Genomic DNA, 20,248 nt, shown 5'->3' on the forward strand with positions numbered 1-20,248 from the left:
TGAAAAGCTCTTAGGGTGATATAACATATTTTAAGCACCCAATAAAAAGGAGTTATTATTTTTAGCTCCAGCTGAGACTTGAGTTTTCTTATAGGGTTTTATGCTGGGTAGAAGATAAAAACCAAAAACATGTGAGACTTGGGTCCTTGAACAGGCCCCACTCAACGCACCCCAGGACCTTGAGCTGCCTCCTCATCCAGCAGCTTCTTCCCTAACTCATAAATCCTGACTAATGACACAGACACATCACCCTAATGTTTGGGGAAGCCTAGTGACTTATTGTTAAGTGCTTGGAGATCCTCAGATGAAAGGCACCCAGGGGCAGCCACCAGACATCCCATTCACAGTCAAGAAAGCAAAAAACCACTGGAAAATTTGGGAAAGACAGCAGGCCTCATGACTTAGTGCGGCAAAGAATTAAAAGGAGGCACCTAGAAAGAGCAAATTAATCCCATAATCCTTTAATACAGGGACAGGCCGAAAGGTAATTTTTAATGTCTCAGACTACCTTGCGGGGTGGGGAGAGAGGGAAGGCAGAGAAGGCAGGATTCCTAAGTCTTTAACTTAATTCCAGCGGTGGGGGGGTGGGGGGGGGTGGGGGCGGAGAGGAATGTGAATCTCTTTCACCTCTCCAAACAAAAACCTGAACAACAACATGTACTCTTATCCTGAATAATTTAAGTCGGTTAAAAGGCTTGAGCCAACAGGTCGCTGTAAGTGGCTGGTGAGTCCTGACGGGTCCTGCGTTATGCCTGGCTCCCTTTCCAACTTCATTCCCTTCACTCCACCAACCCCACTTCCACCATTTCGGGAAATGTATCTTCCGCCTCCTAGGCCCAGAGGCCACTCTAGGGGCGCTGTGAATACTGACAGGCTCCTTGCCACTGAAATCCTCAAGTTGGAAGAGAAGGGTCAGCAGTGTAGAACACGGAGTTTTTATAAGGTCTGTCCCTGGGGTTGAAGCAAAGAAGCGGCTCCCACAGCTGGTCCTTCCCCGTCGTCTGACTTGGTGGGTGGCTGTGGTGTAGTGGAAAGAGAATTGGATTTGGAGTCAAGAAACCTGGTGTGCTACTATTTCATACTTTTGATACTTTAGACCGGTTCCTTAACCTTTCTGAGCTTTAGTTTCCTCATCTATAAAGTGTGGATAACAATAATACAGATGTCACAGGGATCTTGTGAAAATTCAATGAGAGGGAGTACCTGAAAGCATTTGGTCACCTACAAAGCGTTATAAAGGAGTTAGAGCCTTAAATCCTCTCTACCCCAAAAAGGCACGTTGCAAACCAGCAGCCACCACTAACGCTGCGAACCTCCCTTCCTACGGAATCAAAGGAAGTGAAGTCCTTCGGTGGCCACGCCCTCGCTTGCTGTCATGGAAGTGAAGCTCCGCCTCCCAGGATGCCGTGGAGAGGCCGCCGCTCAGGCCGCCCGGTCTCCGCCCTCCTTGCGCACAGCCTGCTGGGATATGTAGTCTCAGGTCCCGGCCGGCTCGGCGACGAAGAGCGCCAGAGAACCACCAACCCCAGAAGCCCTCGTGCCCACGCGTCTCCCTCCCGTCCCGGAGTCGGAGTGCTGTTTTTGTTGTTGGTGAAAGGTGAGGGAACAGCTGATCCATCTGTGGGGTAAGAAACTTGGCCTAATTTGGGGGCGATCTTATGGGGGGAGTCACCCCGCTTTCCGAGTTGCGAAAGGATAATCGAAGGGAACTGTAGAAGAGGAGTGCAGGGGCTTTTGGGGTTTAACACTTTCCATACTGGAGAGGCCCCCCTCACTGTTCTGGAAGTTCTTGGTTTCAAGGGAGCCCTTAGTAAGGGGTGCCCCTCACTGTCCTGTCCTCACCTTCCTTTCAGTCCTTTCTTGATAGTTTAGGGGAGTTTGGGGGCTGAAATCTTTGCCCATTCTCTCCCCGGCAAGACGGAGCCCCCCCACAAACTTCCCCTTCCGCGCTCTCCCCTCAACACCACCAAATCCAAAGGCCTTCGCCACGCTGAGTGCCTGAAAAAAGCCTTCCAAGTTGTAGAATGTCAAGGAACTCTAGAGCCCTACACAGTGGGGGATGGGGTCCCATCTCCTCCTCCCTCCCCCACTCCGTGAACGCCTGAATCTGGCTGCAGCAAGCACCTTAGATGCACAGAGTTTTCTTTAGGCCTGGGGGATGTTTCCAGCTAGTATAGATTTGGGAAGTAGGGGTGGGAGAGTGTTTGTGGCTCCCCAGGCGTAGATATCTGAGAACAAATTCATTCCCCTTCAGAACGCCAAAAGAATTATATTTGGAGAAAACATGGACTAGCTTTAATTACGGATTTTTCAGAGAGATGAAATCCAAGGGAACTCCTTGTCTTTAATTCAGTCTCTAATTTGGAGAGAGGTCACTCCTTGTAGAGCAAGCCCACCTTTCCTTCTCCGCTGAGTTTCTGTTTTCTTTTAATGTCCCTGCTGCCCTAACTTCAGCCTGTTGTGATTTTTTTAATGTTTGGGGGCGTGTCCATTATTAGTGGCGATGGCTGATTGGACGCTGTGAGCTGTGGCTGGCACTGGACACAGATTAGTGGGCTGGAAGGAGGGACAAAGAAGAGGGCCGTTTCACTGCCCTGAGCTGAGGAGTTCTCTTGATTGTTATTATTATCTGTCCTCACTCTACCCCCATATTTTCCAATCAGATCTCCGCAACTAACTTGGGACACCCTTTCTCTCAAGCCCATCCTAAAGCATATCTGCAACTCCAAACCAAGCACGTGGAAGGATTCAAGCACTTAGAATTGAGGCTAAGGGGAACAGAGATGAACGGGGAGGGAAGAACTAGAGCTGAGTTAACACCAGTCAAGCCAGTAGGTTTCTAGTTCTGCTCCAGGTAAGATCTAGAGAAAAAAATGCTAGGTTCTTTTTGAACTCTCTCTCCCTCCCTCAGTATTAAATATACATCACCCTTCTCAGGGCTCCTTGCTTCCCACCTTCCAGTCTGTCCCCTGGCCGGAGGTGGCTCCTGGTACCCACGTTCCATCTCCCATACTACCACATTCCTGCTGAGTGTTTCACTCCACCCTTCAAGCAGCCACCTCGCCTCCAGAATTCTTGACTTCCTGGAGTGATGAAATTGAGAGATAGGACCTGTCTTTCCTCCCCTTCTCTTTGTCTCTTGGATGACAACAGAGGTTTTTTGCTTCCCTAGAATTCATGGAGGTAGACAACTCAGAATGCGGGAGAGGACTGAGAGCCCAGGAGTCTGAGGATTGGGGTCTTGGTCCCTTCCTAGCCATAATCCAGCTCTGAAGAATTAATCATTCCTTTCAGAGATCAGTTTCTATTTTTGGGTGTCATCGCTCATTCCTAGGTGCAGTTGATTTGACAACCTCAGAAGTGGGTAAGGAAATCTGCTCAGAGTGAGAAGGCCCCACACCTCTGTTGGATTTTTAATTCCAGAGCCAGAAGGTGTGGGTGATGTGATGGGGATTGGAGGCTGAAGATTTCTGAAAACTTAAAGTTAAGAGGTAGAAAAAGAGGGACTGAGAGGGGCAGAGCCTGGGAGAGTGAGACTTGGCCAATGGGGCAACAAAAATGGAGCCAAAATTAAATCTGGGTGGCGGACTTGGCCCAGTGGTTGGGGCGTCCGTCTACCACATGGGAGGTCCGCAGTTCAAACCCGGGGCCTCCTTGACCTGCGTGGAGCTGGCCCATGCGCAGTGCTGATGTGCGCAAGGAGTGTCCTGCACGCAGGGGTGTCCATGTGTAGGGGATCCCCAAGCGCAAGGAGTGCGCCCCATAAGGAGAGGCGCCCAGCGCGAAAGAAAATGCAGCCTGCCCAGGAATGGTGCCGCACACACGGAGAGCTGACACAACAAGATGACGCAACAAAAAGAAATACAGATTCCCGTGGCGCTGACAACAACAGAAGCGGACAAAGAAGAAGCAGCAAATAGACAGAGAACAGACAACCGGGGTGGGTGGGGGGGAAGGGGAGAGAAATAAATACGTAAATCTTAAAAAAAAAAAAAATTAGAGCTGATCTGGAAAGGACGAATGAGTCAGAGAGGGTACAGTATGAGGTAGAGTGGGGACTGACTCAGAAGGCCAGACCTATGTCCTAAAAACTAAAAATGACACCTCTAAAAAGTCCTATAACCCTAAGGGGCTGGAAACCATGTGCCTTCATCTCCAGGTATGGGGACGGGGGCTGTGAGGAGATGGGCTGGGAAGAAAGAGATGGAGTGAAGACTTCAGGATGTTAACGCTTTCTTTCACAGGAAGGCAGACATCCTGAGGGTATGACGGAAGAACCATCACTCAGCCGAGCACCATCCCGGGGTGCAGTCAACTTTCTGAATGTAGCCCGGACCTACATCCCCAACACCAAGGTGGAATGCCACTATACCCTTCCCCCGGGCACTGTACCCAGTGCCAGTGACTGGATTGGCATCTTCAAGGTATCCCTGGAACCCCTTCTAGCTCAGGCTTAGGGACTATGGGTTGGTTGGAATAAGGGAAATTACTAGGATCTTGGATTCTCAACCATAAATTGAAGGAGAAGTGAGAAAGCTGTTACAGATGACAGGGGCCATGTATATAAACATCTTAGCCTTGCTATTCCCGGACACATTAGTGTCCCTCCATTCTCCCTGTCTCTCATCATCCTTGCCACTGTATCACCATGCTCTCACCCATCCAATCCCTCAGCCCCTCTACCATCCATACGTGATAGTCCTATCATGGTACCCTTCTCCCATCTTGGGCTTTCACAGGTGGAGGCCGCCTGTGTTCGGGATTACCACACATTTGTGTGGTCTTCAGTGCCTGAAAGTACAACTGATGGTTCCTCTGTCCATGCCAGCGTCCAGTTCCAAGGTACAAGGGAAGATGGAAAACCAGGAGGGAGGAGCCAAGGCAATAGGGGTTTCGAAGAAAGTAGTAAGCTTGGAAACATAAAAGCCAGGCACAAGAGCAAGAAAAAATAAGTGCAAATAAATTCAATGAGAAATATATCCAACAGGGCTCAGCAGACATGGGACTCATGGGTTATCATAGAATCAGGGACTCAGAGTTGGGAGGAATTTTAGTGGGAATCTAGTCCAACTTCCTACTCAAAGAAGGAAGAACTCTTATTGAACTTGGGGCTAGGGAAGAGGGAAGAGCAGCATCATGTACTAGAAAGAGGATAGTCATTAGATTCTGGGGTCAGATCTCAACTCTAACACTAGCTGTTTGACATTCTTCAAGTTACTGAACTGCTCTGTGCCTGTTTTCGTAAGCGTAAAAAACAATGCCTAGGTTGCAGGGAAAATGCCAAGATTTAAAATGATACATGTAAACTTGCAAGCACAGTGAGTGAGGACAGTAAGTATTCAATAAACAGTAACTGGCATGATTATGATGATGATAGAGGGGTTTAGATTTACAAAAGAGAAGAAGGAAGAGCCTAGGCAGAAAGGAGGGAGAAGCATACTCCAGGGAACAGAAATAGCCTGTGGGAGATAGAGAGGGGAGGAAACAGTGTGTGGAACAGGGAGCAGGTGGCTGAAGCCAGGGACAGTGGATGATGTAGGACACGCAGTGGAAGAGGAACCTACTGAACACTCGGGGGCCTGGGATCCTAACTGGGGTCCTGGGTGCATTATTCTGCCCACAGCCAGCTACCTGCCCAAACCGGGGGCCCAGCTCTACCAGTTCCGATACGTGAACCGCCAGGGTCGGGTGTGTGGGCAGAGCCCCCCTTTCCAATTCCGAGAGCCAAGGCCCATGGATGAATTGGTGACTCTGGAAGAGACCGACAGTGGCTCTGACATCTTGCTGGTTGTCCCCAAGGCAACTGTACTGCAGGTGAGAACAGAGGAACAAAGTAGCTGCTGCGCAGAGGAGTGGGAGGACAGCATTGCAAGGGGCCCTTTACCTCTTTACCCTCCCCTTGTCTTTAGTGTCATCTAAAGACTTCAGTGGAAGTTAAACAAAGTCTCACCTTCAGGAATGACTCAGTCTGACACAGACAAACACAAACATTTAGGACAGGAAAGCAAGCCACCCACAGGCCAGTGTAACTCAGGATTTCAGAAGAACTTTTTGAGACTTCCTTCTCCAAGTGCTATTCCTACCCTGGGACCTTGGAGAAGAGCCCAAGGAGGGAGGGAGGCCTCTCCAGACCACATTTACAGGAAGAGGAGGATGACACCCACTTCTAGGAAAAGTGAGGCACGAGGACAGATAGCAGGGCTCCAGACCTACATTGTCCAAGTTGGAGCCACTAACCTCATGGTTTTTTGGTTTTTGGTTTTTATAAACACTCTATACCTATGACGCAATAATACTCCATGTGGCTCTTTTTTTTTAAATTAAAGAAGTTGTAGGTTAAAATACAGGATTCCCACATACTACTGCAATATTTTAAAATGCATAAAACAAAGGATTCCCATGTGTTACCCCAAAAATGACACCTTGCATTGTGCAGTACCTTTGTTACAATTGATGAAAGCACATTTTAATAATTATGCTATTAACTATAGCACCTGGTTTCACTTAGGATTCACTGTTTATGTAGTACAGTTCCATGGACTTTTAAAAAATGTTTATGCCAGTACCATACATACAACTTAAAATTTCCCTTATTAACCACATTCATATATATATATCTCACTGCTATTATGTTCACAATGTTGTGCTACCATCACCACCATTCATTACCATCATTCTCAATAGAAATACTGTCTTTTTTAAGCCTTAACTCCCTATTCCCTATCTCCACTCTGTCCCCTGATAACCTATATTCTAGATTGTGACTCTGTAAGTTTGCTTATTCTAGTTATTTTATGTCAGTGAGATCATACATTATTTGTCCTTTGTATCTGGTTTATTTCACTCAACATGGTGTCTTGAAGGTTCATCCTTGAAGATGTTGCCACATGTATCAGAACTTCATTCCTTTATATGACTTAATAGTATTCCATTGTGTGTATATATCACATTTTATTGATCCATTCATCAGATAAACCACGTTTGTGTTGCTTCCATCTTTTTGGCAATTGTGATTAATGCCACTGTGAACATTGGTGTACAAATATCTGTCCAAGTCCCTGCTTTTGATTTTTTAGGGCATATACCTAGAAGTAGGATTGTCAAGTTAAATGGTAATTGTATCTTAATTCTCTGAGAACTGCCAAATTGTCTTCCATAGTAGCTGTACCATTTTACATTCCCATCAGCAATGAATGAGTGCTCCTATTTCTCCACAACCTCTCCAACACTTGTATTTTTCTGTTTTTTAATAGTAGTCATTGTTGTGTGTGTGAAATGGCATCTCATTGTCGTTTTGATTTGCATTTCCCTAATGGCTAATAATGAAGAGCATGTTTCATATGCTTTTTGGCCATTCATATATCTTTTTTGGAGAAATGTCTATTCAAGTTTCTTGCCCATTTTTTATTTGGGCTGTTTGTCTTTTTGTTGTTAAGTTGAAGAATTTCTTTATATACTCCAGATGTTAAGCCCTTACAGATATGTGGTTTCCAAATATTTTCTCCCACTGTGTAGGTTGTCCTTTGATTTTCATTATAAAGTTCTTTGGAGCACCAAATTTTTAATTTTCATGAGGTCCTATTTATCTGTTTTTTTTCTTTTATTGATTATGCTTTGGATGTAAAGTCTAAAAACCATTGCCTAACACAAGTCCCTGAAGATGCTTTCCTACATTTTCTTCTAAGAGTTTTGTCGTTCTGGCTCTTTCTCTAGGTCTTTGATCCATTTTGAGTTGATTTTTATGTTGATTTGTGTGAGGTAGGGGGTCCACCTTCATTCTTTTGCAAATGGAAATCCAGTTTTTCCAGCACCATTTGTTGAAGACACTATTGCCAATTGAGTGGTTTTACTCTCTTGTCAAAAATCAGTTGACTATAAAGTGAGGGTTGATTTCTGAGTTCTTAATTTGATTCCATTGGTATATATGTCTATTTGTGCCATACTGTTTTGATTACTGTGGCTTTGTAATAAGTGTTAAGATCAGGAAATGTGAGTTCTCCAACTTCGTTCTTCTTTTTCAAGATTGCTTTGGCTATTCAGGGTCCCTTATCCTTCTGTACAAGTTTTTTTTTTTTTTAATTTTTTTTCTCTCCCCTCCCCCCCACCCCTCGTTGTCTGCCCTCTGTGTCCATTCGCTGTGTGTTCTTCTGTGTCCACTTGCATTCTTCTCAGCAGCACCAGGAATTTGTGTCTCTTTTTGTTGTGTCATCTTGCTGCGTCAGCTCTCCATGCGTGCAACGCTACTCCTGGGTGGGCTGCACTTTTTTCACGCAGGGCGGCTCCTTGTGAGGCACACTCCTTGCGCGTGGGGCTCCCCTACATGGGAGACACCCCTATGTGGCACGGCACTCCTTGTGCACATCAGCACTGCACATGGGCCAGCTTACCACGCAGGTCAGGAGGCCCTGGGTTTGAACCCTGGACCTTGCATATGATAGGCAGATGCTCTATCAGTTGAGCCAAATCTGCTTCCCCATATAAATTTGATGATTGGCTTTTTCATTTCTGCAAAGATTGTTGGAATTTTTATTGGGATTATGTTGAATCTCTAAATTGCTTTGGTTAAAATTGATACCTTAACCACATTTAGTCTTCCAATCCATGAACATGCAATGTCCTTCCATTTATTTAGTTCTTCTTTAATTTCTTTTAGGTGATGTGGCTCTTGAGCACACATGAAATGTGGCTAGTCCAAACTGAGATGTGCTGTTTATGTAAAATACATACTGGATTTTGAAAACTGGAAATTTTTTAAAAAATACAAAATTTCTCAATAATTTTTTATGTTGGTTAAATGTTAAAATGATATTTTTGATATACTGGGTTAGATGAAACATTATTAAAAGTAATTTCATACAATATAAACTATTAAAAAGTAATTTCACCTGCTTTTTATTACTATTTTTTAAGTGGCTACTAGAAAATTTTAAATGCTATACATGGCTTGTATTATGTTTCTTTTGGAACTAGTAGAGGTGAATTAGGGAATGGAAGCAGATGTTAACAAGGAAGATACCCTGAAGGGAGGCAAGGGCCATGGGGAAGCAAGTTCATTCCCCAGATGGAGAAAAGCCTGGTGGAGGCTCAGAGGCTGACAATGAGTAGCTTGTCTGTGAACTAGACAAACCCTTGCTCTCTAGAACTCCAAGTCTAAGAAACACACAGAATCAAGACAAATAAGATTTTTACATCTTACATAGGTCAGAGATATGTGAGCTCCTACTGTGTTCAGTTTTCACATTCATTATTCTCATTTAAGCCTGACAGCCCAACCTGGTTAAGGCATCACTTTATGGATAAGGACACAGACTCAGAGATGTTAAGTAACTTCCTCAGGTTCACATAGTGAGTAAAAATCATTTTGGAGATTTGCACTCAAGTCTATCTGACTCCAGAACATTCAGGGTAGAATTTGGGGAGCCATCTCTTTCATCTGCATGAATTGAGAAAGACTTCTGTCAGAAGGGGATTCCTACAATTGCTGGGTGAGGAAGGGACCAGCCTAGGGTATGAGAAGGAAGTGAGGGATGGGCAGTTTAGAGTGTTGTGAGCTCATGAGTCTGACTGGGTGGTGGTCAGGATTCTGTAGAACACCAAGCCTCCCCTTGCTTGCCTCTCTTTTTGGAGGTACCAGGGATTGAACCCAGGACCTTGTACATGGAAAGCAGGCACTTAGCCAGTTGAGCTACATCTGCTCCCTTGCTTACCTCTTTACAGTCCATACTGGTGTAACTTCCCAACCCAGATGTATATGGGGAGTGAGTGACAGGGATAGGACTTTTGGATGGGTACTTCACAAACACACCCCCTTCTCATCTTGCTTCCATAGAATCAGCTGGATGAGAGCCAACAAGAACGAAATGACCTGATGCAGCTGAAGCTGCAGCTGGAGGGAGAGGTGTCAGAGCTGAGGAGCCGAGTCCTGCAGCTTGAGAGTGCTCTGGCAACAGCCAAGCAGGACCATGCAGAGCTGACAGAGCAGTACAAGGTGGGAATTAAGTCAAGCAGGGAATGGGGCCTGGCTGCTCATCCAGTGTCCAAAATCTGAACCCAGTAAAGAGGGTAAAAGTGAGATATTAGTGGGATTTTGAAATTGTTTTGGCATCAAGAAAATGGGCTTAAGGAGCAACAAGTGAAATTAAACTTGAAATGGCAGGAGAAACTTCCCAAATATGTCCAGTTCTTTGAACCTGGGAGTGTTGCGGTAAGGTGGATATGGCCATATTCAGTGATAAGAGAATGTTCCCTCGGTTTCTTTTTCAAGGAAGGTAGGAGAGGTAGGGGCAGTTAAACATGGGTATGCTCCTCCTAAGCCTTTGTTCCAGTCTTTGAGAGATGAGTCTTAACCTCCCTCTTCTGAGGGAATCTTAATTCCAGGGACTTTCCCGATCCCATGGGGAGCTCACAGAAGAGAGGAACATCCTGAGCCGTCAGCAGGGAGACCACGTGGCACGAATTCTGGAGCTGGAGGATGATATCCAGACCATCAGTGAGAAAGTGCTGATGAAAGAGGTAGAACTGGACAGGTAGGGGCCTCCCCCACCTCTTACCTTACTTCCCTTCATTTCCTATGACCCCTGCACCCAGCTTCCTGTTTCAGGTGGGTAGACCTGCTCTGTCTCACGTGGTTTCTCTTTCCCTTCTCAGCCTCACCCAGGATATTCCAGTTCCAGGGGATAACTTTTTTCTTCCTAGCTCTCCTCCACTTTTCCCAAGCCTATTCTGTATTCCTCTCCTTCAGAAATAATAGATACCATTTATTGTGCAGCAAAAACTAAGCAGGAGCTAGGAATGAGGGGGAGATTTGAACAGTCGACACAAGATAAGAGAGACTAGATTTTCAATTTTACCATAGGAAAGAATAAAATTAGACTTTATTCTCACTATTAAGAAATATTAGATGGGAAATGGATGTGGCTTAAGCAGTTGGGCTCCCGTCTACCATGTGGGGGGTTTAGGGTTCGATACCCAGAGCCTCCTAGTGAAGGCAAGCTGGCCCTCCTGATGAGCTGACCCACGCAGAGTGCCAGTCCATGCGGGAGTGCCACCCCGCACAAGAACGCCACCCCACACAGGCGTGCCAGTCGACATGGAGAGCTGGCACAGCAAACAATAGGAGACATAGAGGAGAGACAAAGGGAGACGTAGCAGAGCGGAGAGCTGAGGTGGCACAAGAGAGTGATGGTCTCTCTCCCACTCTAGAGGGTCCCAGGATCGGTTCCTGGAGCTGCCTAATGAGAAGACAAGCAGACACAGAGGAGCACACGGCAAATGGGCACAGAGAGCAGACAATGGGGAGGGGGGGTGAATAAATAAATAAATCTTTAAAAAAATATATACATATACCTTAAAAAAAAAAAAGAAATATTAGAAATAGTGATCCAGGAATGTTATGAAAACTCTCCCCTTTAAAAAATGTTTGAAATCATAGAATCTTAGCATTGGAAGGAATATAGAACCTAGAATATATAAAAGAAGATCATTACCTCAGAAGGCAGCTTCTTTCAATATTGGACAGATGTAATTGTTGAATCTTTTGTATTGAGCCACACTCTACCCTCTTATAACTTTCACCCATTAGTCCTCATTTAGATTTCTGGAGCTATATAAAATAAATTTCTTTCTTCTCCCAGACTATTATTTCTACCAAACAGCACAAATACTACCTTCCATCCTTGTCCTTCAGATTTTCATGAGGATAAACACCACAATTCTTTCTTGCATCAAATTACATGATTAATTTTCTTTCCTTCAGTATTGGTAGATTTGACATTTTTAAAAATTCTTTGATGGAAAGGAGTTCTGTACAAGGCTCAGGGTGGTAAGTGGGTTGATCCCCGTGGCTTCTTCAGCCCAGGATATGTTAATCTTGCTCTCCAGAGATACTCAATATCTAGTTCTAAGTCATGGAGTAAAAAAAATAGGAATCAGGTTGAGCAGCTGGAAAAGACTAGAGACTGTCTAGATCGGGGGTCAGCAAACTACATCCCACAGGACAAATCCACCTGTTTTTATATGGCCCACAAACTAAGAATGTTTTTTACACTTTTTAGTGGCTGAAAAAATTTAAAGAAAATAAATATTTTGTGTCATGAAAATTATATGAAATTCAAATGTCAGCAGTCATAAAGTTTTATTAGGATGACCACACATTTGTTTATGCATTGTCAATGACTGCTTTCTCATTACAGTGGCAGAGTTGAGGAGTTGCCATAGAGGTAACATAGTCCACAAAGCCTAAAATATTTACTATCAAGCCCTTTACAGAAAAAGTTTGCCAATTTCTGATCTAGACAAAAAGTTAAAATCAATAGTGACTGCGCCTTGTCTAGGAAAGACAAAATTCCTTATCTCTTGATTGAGTAAAACCAACCAAGAAACCATCAGCAGGACATCCCGTAAAAAGGAACATAAAGGGAAAAGGAAAACTCTTTATTTCTAGACTGTGCTCTAGAACCAGGAGTATTGGGTTCTTGGGCAGCTTAGCACTGGATTGTCTTGGTTTGGGGATTTGAGCATCCCAGAATGAAGTGGCAGCCTGGGCCTGGAGGAGCATCAGTAGAGGAGCTCAAGACAGAAGTGCAAGTCCTTCACTCCTTCCCTGAATGGCAGTGAGATTCTCTGACATGCTGCCCTCACTCGCAGGGTTAGAGACACAGTGAAGGTCCTGTCTCGGGAACAAGAGAAGCTCCTTGGGCAACTGAAGGAAGTACAAGCAGACAAGGAGCAAAGTGAGGTAAGGGGCTCAGAGTTGGTTTGTTTTCCCAGTTGTTCATCCTGTGTTTTTTGAGTCCCTTCTGTGTGTTGGGCACGAAAGAGGATAAAAATGTAAAGAAGATATTGTGTGCATTCTACTGGAAACGTAAGACTATACCCAAATCAGAAAGAGTCAAAATGGAATAGAATAAGTGACACAAGTGAAGTATAGTGAAGTATTATGAGGCTCCAGTGGTATGAATGAGAACACATATTGTTAGGGATATTAGAAAAAACCTTTATAAAGAGGGCATGAACTAGCTTAGTATTTTCAAACCTTTTTAACAGCAGAGCCCTTCACCCACCCCCAATGAAGTTTTACATTTTATGTGGAATCTCACTGAATAAATGAAAACAATATTTTATTGCTATAAATGTAGTTTTGTACATTCCCATGTATAACATTACTTATAAGATCAACAAAAACAATTAGGTAATTCTGATGGATCCCAAAATTTGAAGTTGGAAGTTGTGGATTACTGTTCTGTCAGCCTCAGCAGCTTATGTATTTATTTCTTTATTTTGTTTTGATTGTATAATATCTAGAACTGAGTAACTTGCGAGAAGATGCAAGTGATAGCCACTTTAAACTGCCCACCTTGCAATCTCATTTTATTCTTCAATTAAATTAAAAATGAAACAGAAACTCTATTCTGAGGTTTGCACAAAAATGAATTTATCTGGCAGCAGTGTCAATGGATTGGTGATATCCAGTGTATTAACTTGTGAGTTTTTTGTTTGTTTGTTTGTTTTTTAGAGGGTACTGGGGATTGAACCCAGGACCTTGTACATGGGAAGCAGGCACTCAGCCACAAAGCTCTAACCACTCCCCAATGAGAGTTGGTTTGTTTTGTTTTTAGGAGGTACTAGGAATCAAACCTGGGACCTCATACATGGGAAGCAGGCACTCAACCACTTGAGCTACATCTGCTCCCAACTTGTGAGTTTATGTGTTGTTTTTAACATAATTTTTTAATAATGTAGAAGAAATTTAAATCAAATATTTTCAGAATCCCTAAATCATTTCCTCAGAACCTTAGGCTTCTGTGGAAGATAGTTTGAAAACCACTCACTCAGCAGTGAAGAATAGGTAGAATTTGAGGTGACAGAGTTGAAAAGGAGATCATTCAAGGAACAGAGAAACACATGATAAAGGCTTAGCAGCCAGAACATTCAGGGCGGTTGAATGTGTGGGTGAAGAGTTTGAGGTAAGGCCCAGATCAGATTTGGAGGGTCTTGAGTTTAACCTTTACTCTGTAAGAAGGCATTGTTGATTTTCAAGTGGGGCCAACATGTACCTAAAAAACTGTACTTAAAAAGATTAATCTGATGGTCTTGTAGAAAAGGGACCAGTTAGGAGGCTATACAGTAGTACCAGCAAGAAGTGACCAGAGCCTGAACTAATGTGTTTGTGGCAGTTGTAGGAAAGAGAGAATGGCTGTGACCAAAATGGAGGATGGAGCAGCATTAGGTTTTTCTATGGGCTGAAACAGGAAAAGAAGAGGTGCCATGAAGAGAAATAATAGGAAGAAATGGGTGGATGGGAAGTATGTTCTGACTTCATGTCAATGTACTGAGTTTGAGGGGCCTGTAGGACATCCAGACTGCCCTTTAATTTAAGAGGAACAATGCACAAGTAGAAATGGGACACGGGGACCTAGATTCATGTAGTATCCTCAGCTGTGAAGCTAGACCGCTTGTTTCAGGAGCTGGAGACTTGATGTTGGAGATTGAGTCCCTTTGAGTTAAGACCTCAAGAAGGACTGACAAGACTGAATACTTAAGTTCTGGGAAGTGGAACCTTATCTTCTCTCTCCACTATGGTCCCCCTCCTACCCACCCCAAATGTATGTATCACTCTCCTCACCCGCTCTCCACCTCCATCAGGCTGAGCTCCAAATGGCAGAACAGGAGAACCGTCGCTTGATTTTGGAGCTGCAGGAGGCCAGGGGCCGGCAGGAGGAGCAGGGTGCTCAGGCACAACGACTGAAGGACAAGGTGGCCCAGATGAAGGACACCCTAGGCCAGGCCCAGCAGCGGGTGGTGAGTGAAGGCCTCTAGGCAGCAGGAAGCAGAGCAGATTCATTTGGCTGGTTGTAGAAAAGTCCAGGTGGCCAGAGAGAAGGGGAAAAGACATGACTGAAGACTAAACGACATAGTCCAGGGTCCTGGAAGCAGTGGGGAGGGGGTGGGGAAGAGGTGAACCTGGAGGAGGAGGAGGGAACCTGGTTACCTTCCTCGTTTGCCTGTGACTCACTGGGAGCCCTGATTGCCATCTCCTCCTTTTTCTTAAGGCTGAGCTGGAGCCCCTGAAGGAGCAGCTTCGAGCGGCCCAGGAGCTTGCAGCCTCAAGCCAGCAGAAAGCAGCCCTTCTGGGGGAGGAGTTGGCCAGCGCAGCAGGAGCCAGGGACCGCACCATAGCTGAGCTACACCGCAGCCGCCTGGAAGTGGCTGAAGTCAATGGCAGGCTGGCCGAGCTCAGTCTGCACCTGAAGGAGGAAAAAAACCAGTGGAGCAAGGAGCGGGCCGGGCTGCTGCAGAATGTGGAGGTAGAGGATGGGGGGACCGGGCAGTCTTGGGACCATTGTCCCACCTCCATAGGAATTCCTATATGTGGTCAGATACTCTGGGAGGAGAGAAAGGGAGTTGAGAATCTTAGAGGATCTAGGGGTGGGAGGCGCTATAACAGAGATCCACTCCATTTTCCAGGCATACCATCCCTAACCAGGATATCCCAGTCCTGCTCTCCATATATTCCTTGATTCAGGAATACTTACCATCCTAGGTACGAGTCCTGCCAGAGTGCCATTTCCTGATCGGCACAGTGCCTTGCTATCATTCCTATCCATCGTTCAGGATGTGTGGGGAACAAAGAAGGCAAGAAGGAGAAATTAGTTAAAAAACAATTCAGTTAAATAAAGGAAGGGACATAGAGAGGGATGATGCTATTGCCAGCGCCATCCCTTTTTCTTCACCTTCACCCTCCCATTTTCCTTTTTGACCTTCTCTCAGGCAGAGAAGGACAAGATCCTGAAGCTGAGTGCAGAGATACTTCGACTGGAGAAGGCACTTCAGGAGGAGAGGACCCAAAATCAAGTGTTCAAGGTCGAACTGGCCCGGGAAAAGGACTCTAGCCTGGTGAGGCACCAACCCACCAGCAAGTCCTGGTGCCCCGGCCTCCTGAGGGATCAGTACCCTTTCTTTCTGTCTTGGGCTCAGGAGTTCTCGGTGTTCACTTAGATGCTGGGCAGTGTCTCACTTGCACACCTCTCAGAGCTCATCGGTTTGAAACGTCAAAGTCCCCTTTAGCAATCAAGGCACATATCCTGGGCATAGTAGGGATGACAGAAGAATGAAAGATCACCACCTTGTGTGACCAAGGCCTCCAGACCCTAGCGTAGAGGCAGCCATCCAGATCCCACACTCTAGAGGCAGAGGTTGGGGTTCAGAATACTGAGACACTTGTGTCCAAGACAAGGGATTCAGAGAAAAAGGGTGTTAGGACTTTCCCTGTGTGAGTCAAAGCAGGAGAGGAGAGGAGCAAAGGCATGGAAAGATGGGTATTAGAGTCCTGCTTCCAGATTGTTGGGTCCAGGTCCCAGTGCCCAGGTTCTTGGAGGAACATTCTAGGCTCCAGATTCCATACGACCCTTTTTTCTCAGGTGCAGTTGTCAGAGAGTAAGCGGGAACTGACAGAGCTGCGATCAGCCCTGCGCGTGTTCCAGAAGGAAAAAGAACAGCTGCAGGAGGAGAAGCAGGTGTGAATACGTGATTCAGGCTCCCTGGATACCAAAGTTGAGGACTTGAAGGCTAGAAACTCTGTATCTTCTTGTCCTCTTGCCTTAGAAACTGATAGCTCTTAAAGGTCCCACAGGCTAAAAGTGGGACTACGGCTCTCCTCTTAGCTGAGTCAGCAGGATGGAGGAAGATTGATAGGGGAAAGGAGAGATGTAAGAGGTGAAGGAGGGCTCCTAGGGAAAGGGTGCCTACCTTAAGTCACCCCACTCCTGGCTGAAGGCATCTGTCCCTGAGGAGCTAAGAGTTCATTGTGAATGCTAGAAGAGGCTATGCAGGCCAACAAGGTTGGAATCCTTCCAGCCTCTGGCACGTGCCTCTTTTCCTCCCTGACTCAAGGAACTGCTAGAGTACATGAGAAAGCTGGAGGCCCGCCTGGAGAAGGTGGCAGATGAGAAGTGGAATGAGGATGCTGCCACCGAGGATGAGGAGGCCACTGCAGGACTGAGTACGTACACCCACAATCTATGATGCCTCTTGTCCCCTCCCACTCCCCTGTAGGGGGAAAGCTCCATGTGACTTCGTTGGGCATTCTCTCTGCTTTCTCTGTATTTTGCCTTTTTCCTTCCCAGTCCCTGGCCCCTGTTTAGTTTAACTGTATCCCTCCATCCAGAGGAGATAGAACTGATCCGGGCCCGTCTTTTTAACTCCTCTGCCTGTTTCCCTCATCTGCAGGCTGCCCGGCAGTACTGACAGACTCAGAGGACGAGTCCCCAGAAGACATGAGGCTCCCGCCCTATCGCCTGTGTGAGCATGGAGACTCAGGCTCCTCTCCTGCTGGGCCCCGAGAGCCTTCTCTTCTTGTTGTCATCAGCCAGCCGGCTCCCATTGCTCCCCACCTCTCAGGGCCAGCTGAGGACAGTAGCTCTGACTCGGTGAGCAGCGAGGGAAGACAGAGAGGTGCAGTAAGGAGAGAGTAGGGCCAAACTCGAGGAAGTCTTGGCTATGCAGGGCTCACTTTTTTTCCTCAGGGGAGAGGAGGCAGGCATCTGCCCAGCCTCTCTTCAAAGCCACCCAAGGGGTTCCACCCCAAAACCCAGTCCTGTGTTTTTGGTGCCCAGGAAGCTGAAGATGAGAAGTCAGTCCTGATGGCCGCTGTGCAGAATGGGGGTGAGGAGGCCAACCTGCTGCTTCCTGAACTGGGCAGTGCCTTCTATGACGTGGCCAGGTGAGTGCAATAAGAGGAGCACAAGGAGGGAGGAGGGAGGATGCAGGTGGAAAAGTGGCACCCATGTGAACAGTCAACATGCCCTGCCCCCAAGTTTCCTCTTCTTGGTCCTACCCAAGACAAGGAGATGGCAAGCGTGATTGACCCAGAAAATTACCTACCATTCCAAATCCCAAGTGCCTTCATCTTATCCATCCCCTCCTCCCCCCATCTTATCAAATGCACATGGGCGCTCAGAAGCCCTATCTTTAACTGGCTTCTGTGTTGTTCCAGCACCATCTTCCCTGGAACCCAAATTGCCCTGCATCCCCTCTCTCCTGCCCCTTCCCCTTCCCCAACCACCAGGTAGGTACCTAGGCTCCAGGGAGGAAGGGACGTCACCAAAGCTTCCAGGGATAGGAGCAGAGAGAAGACTGGGGTCCAGTATCCATCTGGTTACCCCTGAGATGCTCTCCCTCTTCCCTGACTTCCCTGGGGACCCTTTGGTGGGTGAAACTTTAGGGGTGGAAGGGGAGATTCAGGAATCAGGCTGCCCCCTCCAGCCTTCCCTTTTCTTCGCTGGGTCAAAAAGAGAGGACAAGGGAAAGAAAGATTGTATCGTCTAGCCCCTAGCTTTGCCTGGATGTGAGATGGGCTCAGGGCAGGGAGGGGGTGATGCTGTCATCCTTCTCGCTGGAGCAGGAAGATGAAGGACGATGTCAGACTCATTTTCAGCCTCATTAGGCAGCAGACGGGGATAGAGGGAGGAGAACAGGAGGCTGGGGGATGGGCTCTGCACTACAGAGACAAGCAGGGGCTAAAGAGAGGAGATGGGGTGCTGGAAAACCAAGGCTTCCTCTGTTGTAGGGAGGGAGATACTGTAGGAGAGAGAGCTGCCAGGATGTTGCATTAGAGCAGGACAGTCTGGGAGCCTGGGCTCATGGGTCCCTCTTCTAGAGGTCCACAGGTCTGGAGGGGTAAGGGAGCACACTGACTTTTTCCTCTCTGCCTCTCTTTAGTGGCTTTGCAGTGGGTCCCCTGTCAGAGGCCAGCACTGGGGGCCCTGGCACCCCCCCATGGAAGGAGTGTCCTATCTGTAAGGAGCGCTTCCCTGCTGAGAGTGACAAGGATGCCCTGGAGGACCACATGGATGGACACTTCTTTTTCAGCACCCAGGACCCCTTCACCTTTGAATGATGCCCTCCTCCTAGCACATGCCCAAATGCACATGTGCACACACACATACACACACACACACACACTCATGCACAGATGCACCCTTGGGTCTCATGCCTGTTTTCCATCACGCTGGACTCCACGATACTCTCTTCCCTGAGAACTACCCGTGTGCCCCTGTTTTCACCCCAAGCTCTAACTTCATCCTCTCCCACCTGGTTCTTTTGTCCCAGACAGGGATTCTTCTTGGAAGCAGTGGCTGAATTTACCCCCTGAGAGCGGTTTTGAAGGAACCAGGATGGAGGAGACCTTCCCCTGTGGGAATAGAATCGTCCAGTCCTAGCCCTGGCTGCATCTGTCACTCTCACCAGCCACCGAACCACCACCACCAGCTCGTACACACCCATACATGCACTCACGTTCACTTCCCTCCCTGGTGCCCCGAAGCCAATTCCTGGTGCACTGCCCCTTTCTTATTCTTATTTGGGGTTTATGTTTGCTTCCCTGAGTTTTCTGAGAGCTGCATAGAGGCAGCAGCATGGACAATGGGACTTCTTCGGGTCTCTTTTGGTTCTAAGCATCATCGGTTCTTCTTTCTCTTCCCCCATTGCCTCCCGCTCCCTAACCCAGCCTTTTCCATAGCATTAGATATTATGGTTGGAAGTTCCTTTTGTATTTCTGAGGTTTCTGGTATTCTCTCTCCCCTTCCTGTCACCATCCCCCAGCATTCTCACATGGAAAGAAAAAATGCATTTGTGCCTTCTGTGAGGGGTGGGGGGAGCAAGTGGTCCCAGGTCTCCCCATTTCTCAGCCCCATCACCCTTTCTAAGTCCTCCCAAAGCAATAAGAGCTTTCACCCTGATGTCCCTACCCCCTACCTGTAGTGTGGACAGATATATTTATATGATATGTAACTATTCTAATAAAATGTGTTCTTATCATGAGGTGTGACTAGAGCAAAGAGACTCCAGACTCCTGCCTGCTAGAGCCTAGTGGAGGGGAGAGGGCAGGAGGGGAATCATCCCTGCCTCGTGGCAGAGGATGCTCGGCGGCTGGTCTTCGTTGTGTCTCCTGGTGTTCTGGCCTCCGGCGGGAAGAGGAGGAGGGGTAAAGAACCTTTGCCGCAGGTGGCAGTCTGGTGTGGGGACTCCTGCACTGGGACAAGGGCAAACAGATGGGTCTGCATGGGCTCTGCTCGAGGTTAATCCCAGTGGTGGGGTGGGGCGGAACCAGGGTACTGGCACAAGGTGCAAGGTGTGTGCAGTGGCAGAGGGAGGGGAAATTTCCACTACTCAGACCTTCACCTGCCATAGCAGCCATTGCTGTACCTTGGGCCAAAGAAGAGGCATTACTCCTGGCAAGAGTGCACGCAAG

General features: G+C 46.9%; 1 protein-coding gene across 4 annotated transcripts; it reads left to right on the forward strand.

The window, feature by feature from the left end:
• Positions 1 to 1,525: 1,525 nt before the first annotated feature.
• Positions 1,526 to 19,818, forward strand: CALCOCO1 (calcium binding and coiled-coil domain 1). 4 transcript variants are annotated; one of them, XM_058308088.2, is made up of 16 exons: positions 1,535 to 1,625; positions 2,664 to 2,854; positions 4,245 to 4,424; positions 4,740 to 4,842; positions 5,624 to 5,814; positions 9,830 to 9,988; positions 10,378 to 10,526; positions 12,646 to 12,736; positions 14,644 to 14,799; positions 15,051 to 15,305; positions 15,769 to 15,894; positions 16,419 to 16,514; positions 16,891 to 16,999; positions 17,227 to 17,426; positions 17,613 to 17,719; positions 18,718 to 19,818. In XM_058308088.2, exons 3-16 carry the CDS (start codon positions 4,266 to 4,268, stop codon positions 18,893 to 18,895), a joined length of 2,079 nt encoding a protein of 692 aa, XP_058164071.1. In that variant the 5' UTR covers positions 1,535 to 1,625; positions 2,664 to 2,854; positions 4,245 to 4,265; the 3' UTR covers positions 18,896 to 19,818. The 4 variants fall into 4 exon arrangements, with proteins under 4 accessions (XP_058164070.1, XP_058164073.1, XP_058164071.1 ...); XM_058308091.2 differs by having other exon boundaries at positions 19,108 to 19,818; XM_058308087.2 differs by lacking the exon at positions 2,664 to 2,854 and having other exon boundaries at positions 1,526 to 1,625.
• Positions 19,819 to 20,248: the final 430 nt, after the last annotated feature.

Source organism: Dasypus novemcinctus, chromosome 12 (assembly GCF_030445035.2).
Source record: "Dasypus novemcinctus isolate mDasNov1 chromosome 12, mDasNov1.1.hap2, whole genome shotgun sequence".
NCBI classification, from domain to species: Eukaryota; Metazoa; Chordata; class Mammalia; order Cingulata; family Dasypodidae; genus Dasypus; species Dasypus novemcinctus.

Excerpts from the sequence above, each read along its gene's own strand:
- CALCOCO1 (XM_058308087.2), top strand. The coding sequence starts at position 4,266 with ATGACGGAAGAACCATCACTCAGCCGAGCACCATCCCGGGGTGCAGTC. Across the intron at positions 9,989-10,377 it reads AGCTGACAGAGCAGTACAAG|GGACTTTCCCGATCCCATGG; the intron begins GTGGGAATTAAG and ends TCTTAATTCCAG. Across the intron at positions 16,515-16,890 it reads AGCTGCAGGAGGAGAAGCAG|GAACTGCTAGAGTACATGAG; the intron begins GTGTGAATACGT and ends CCCTGACTCAAG.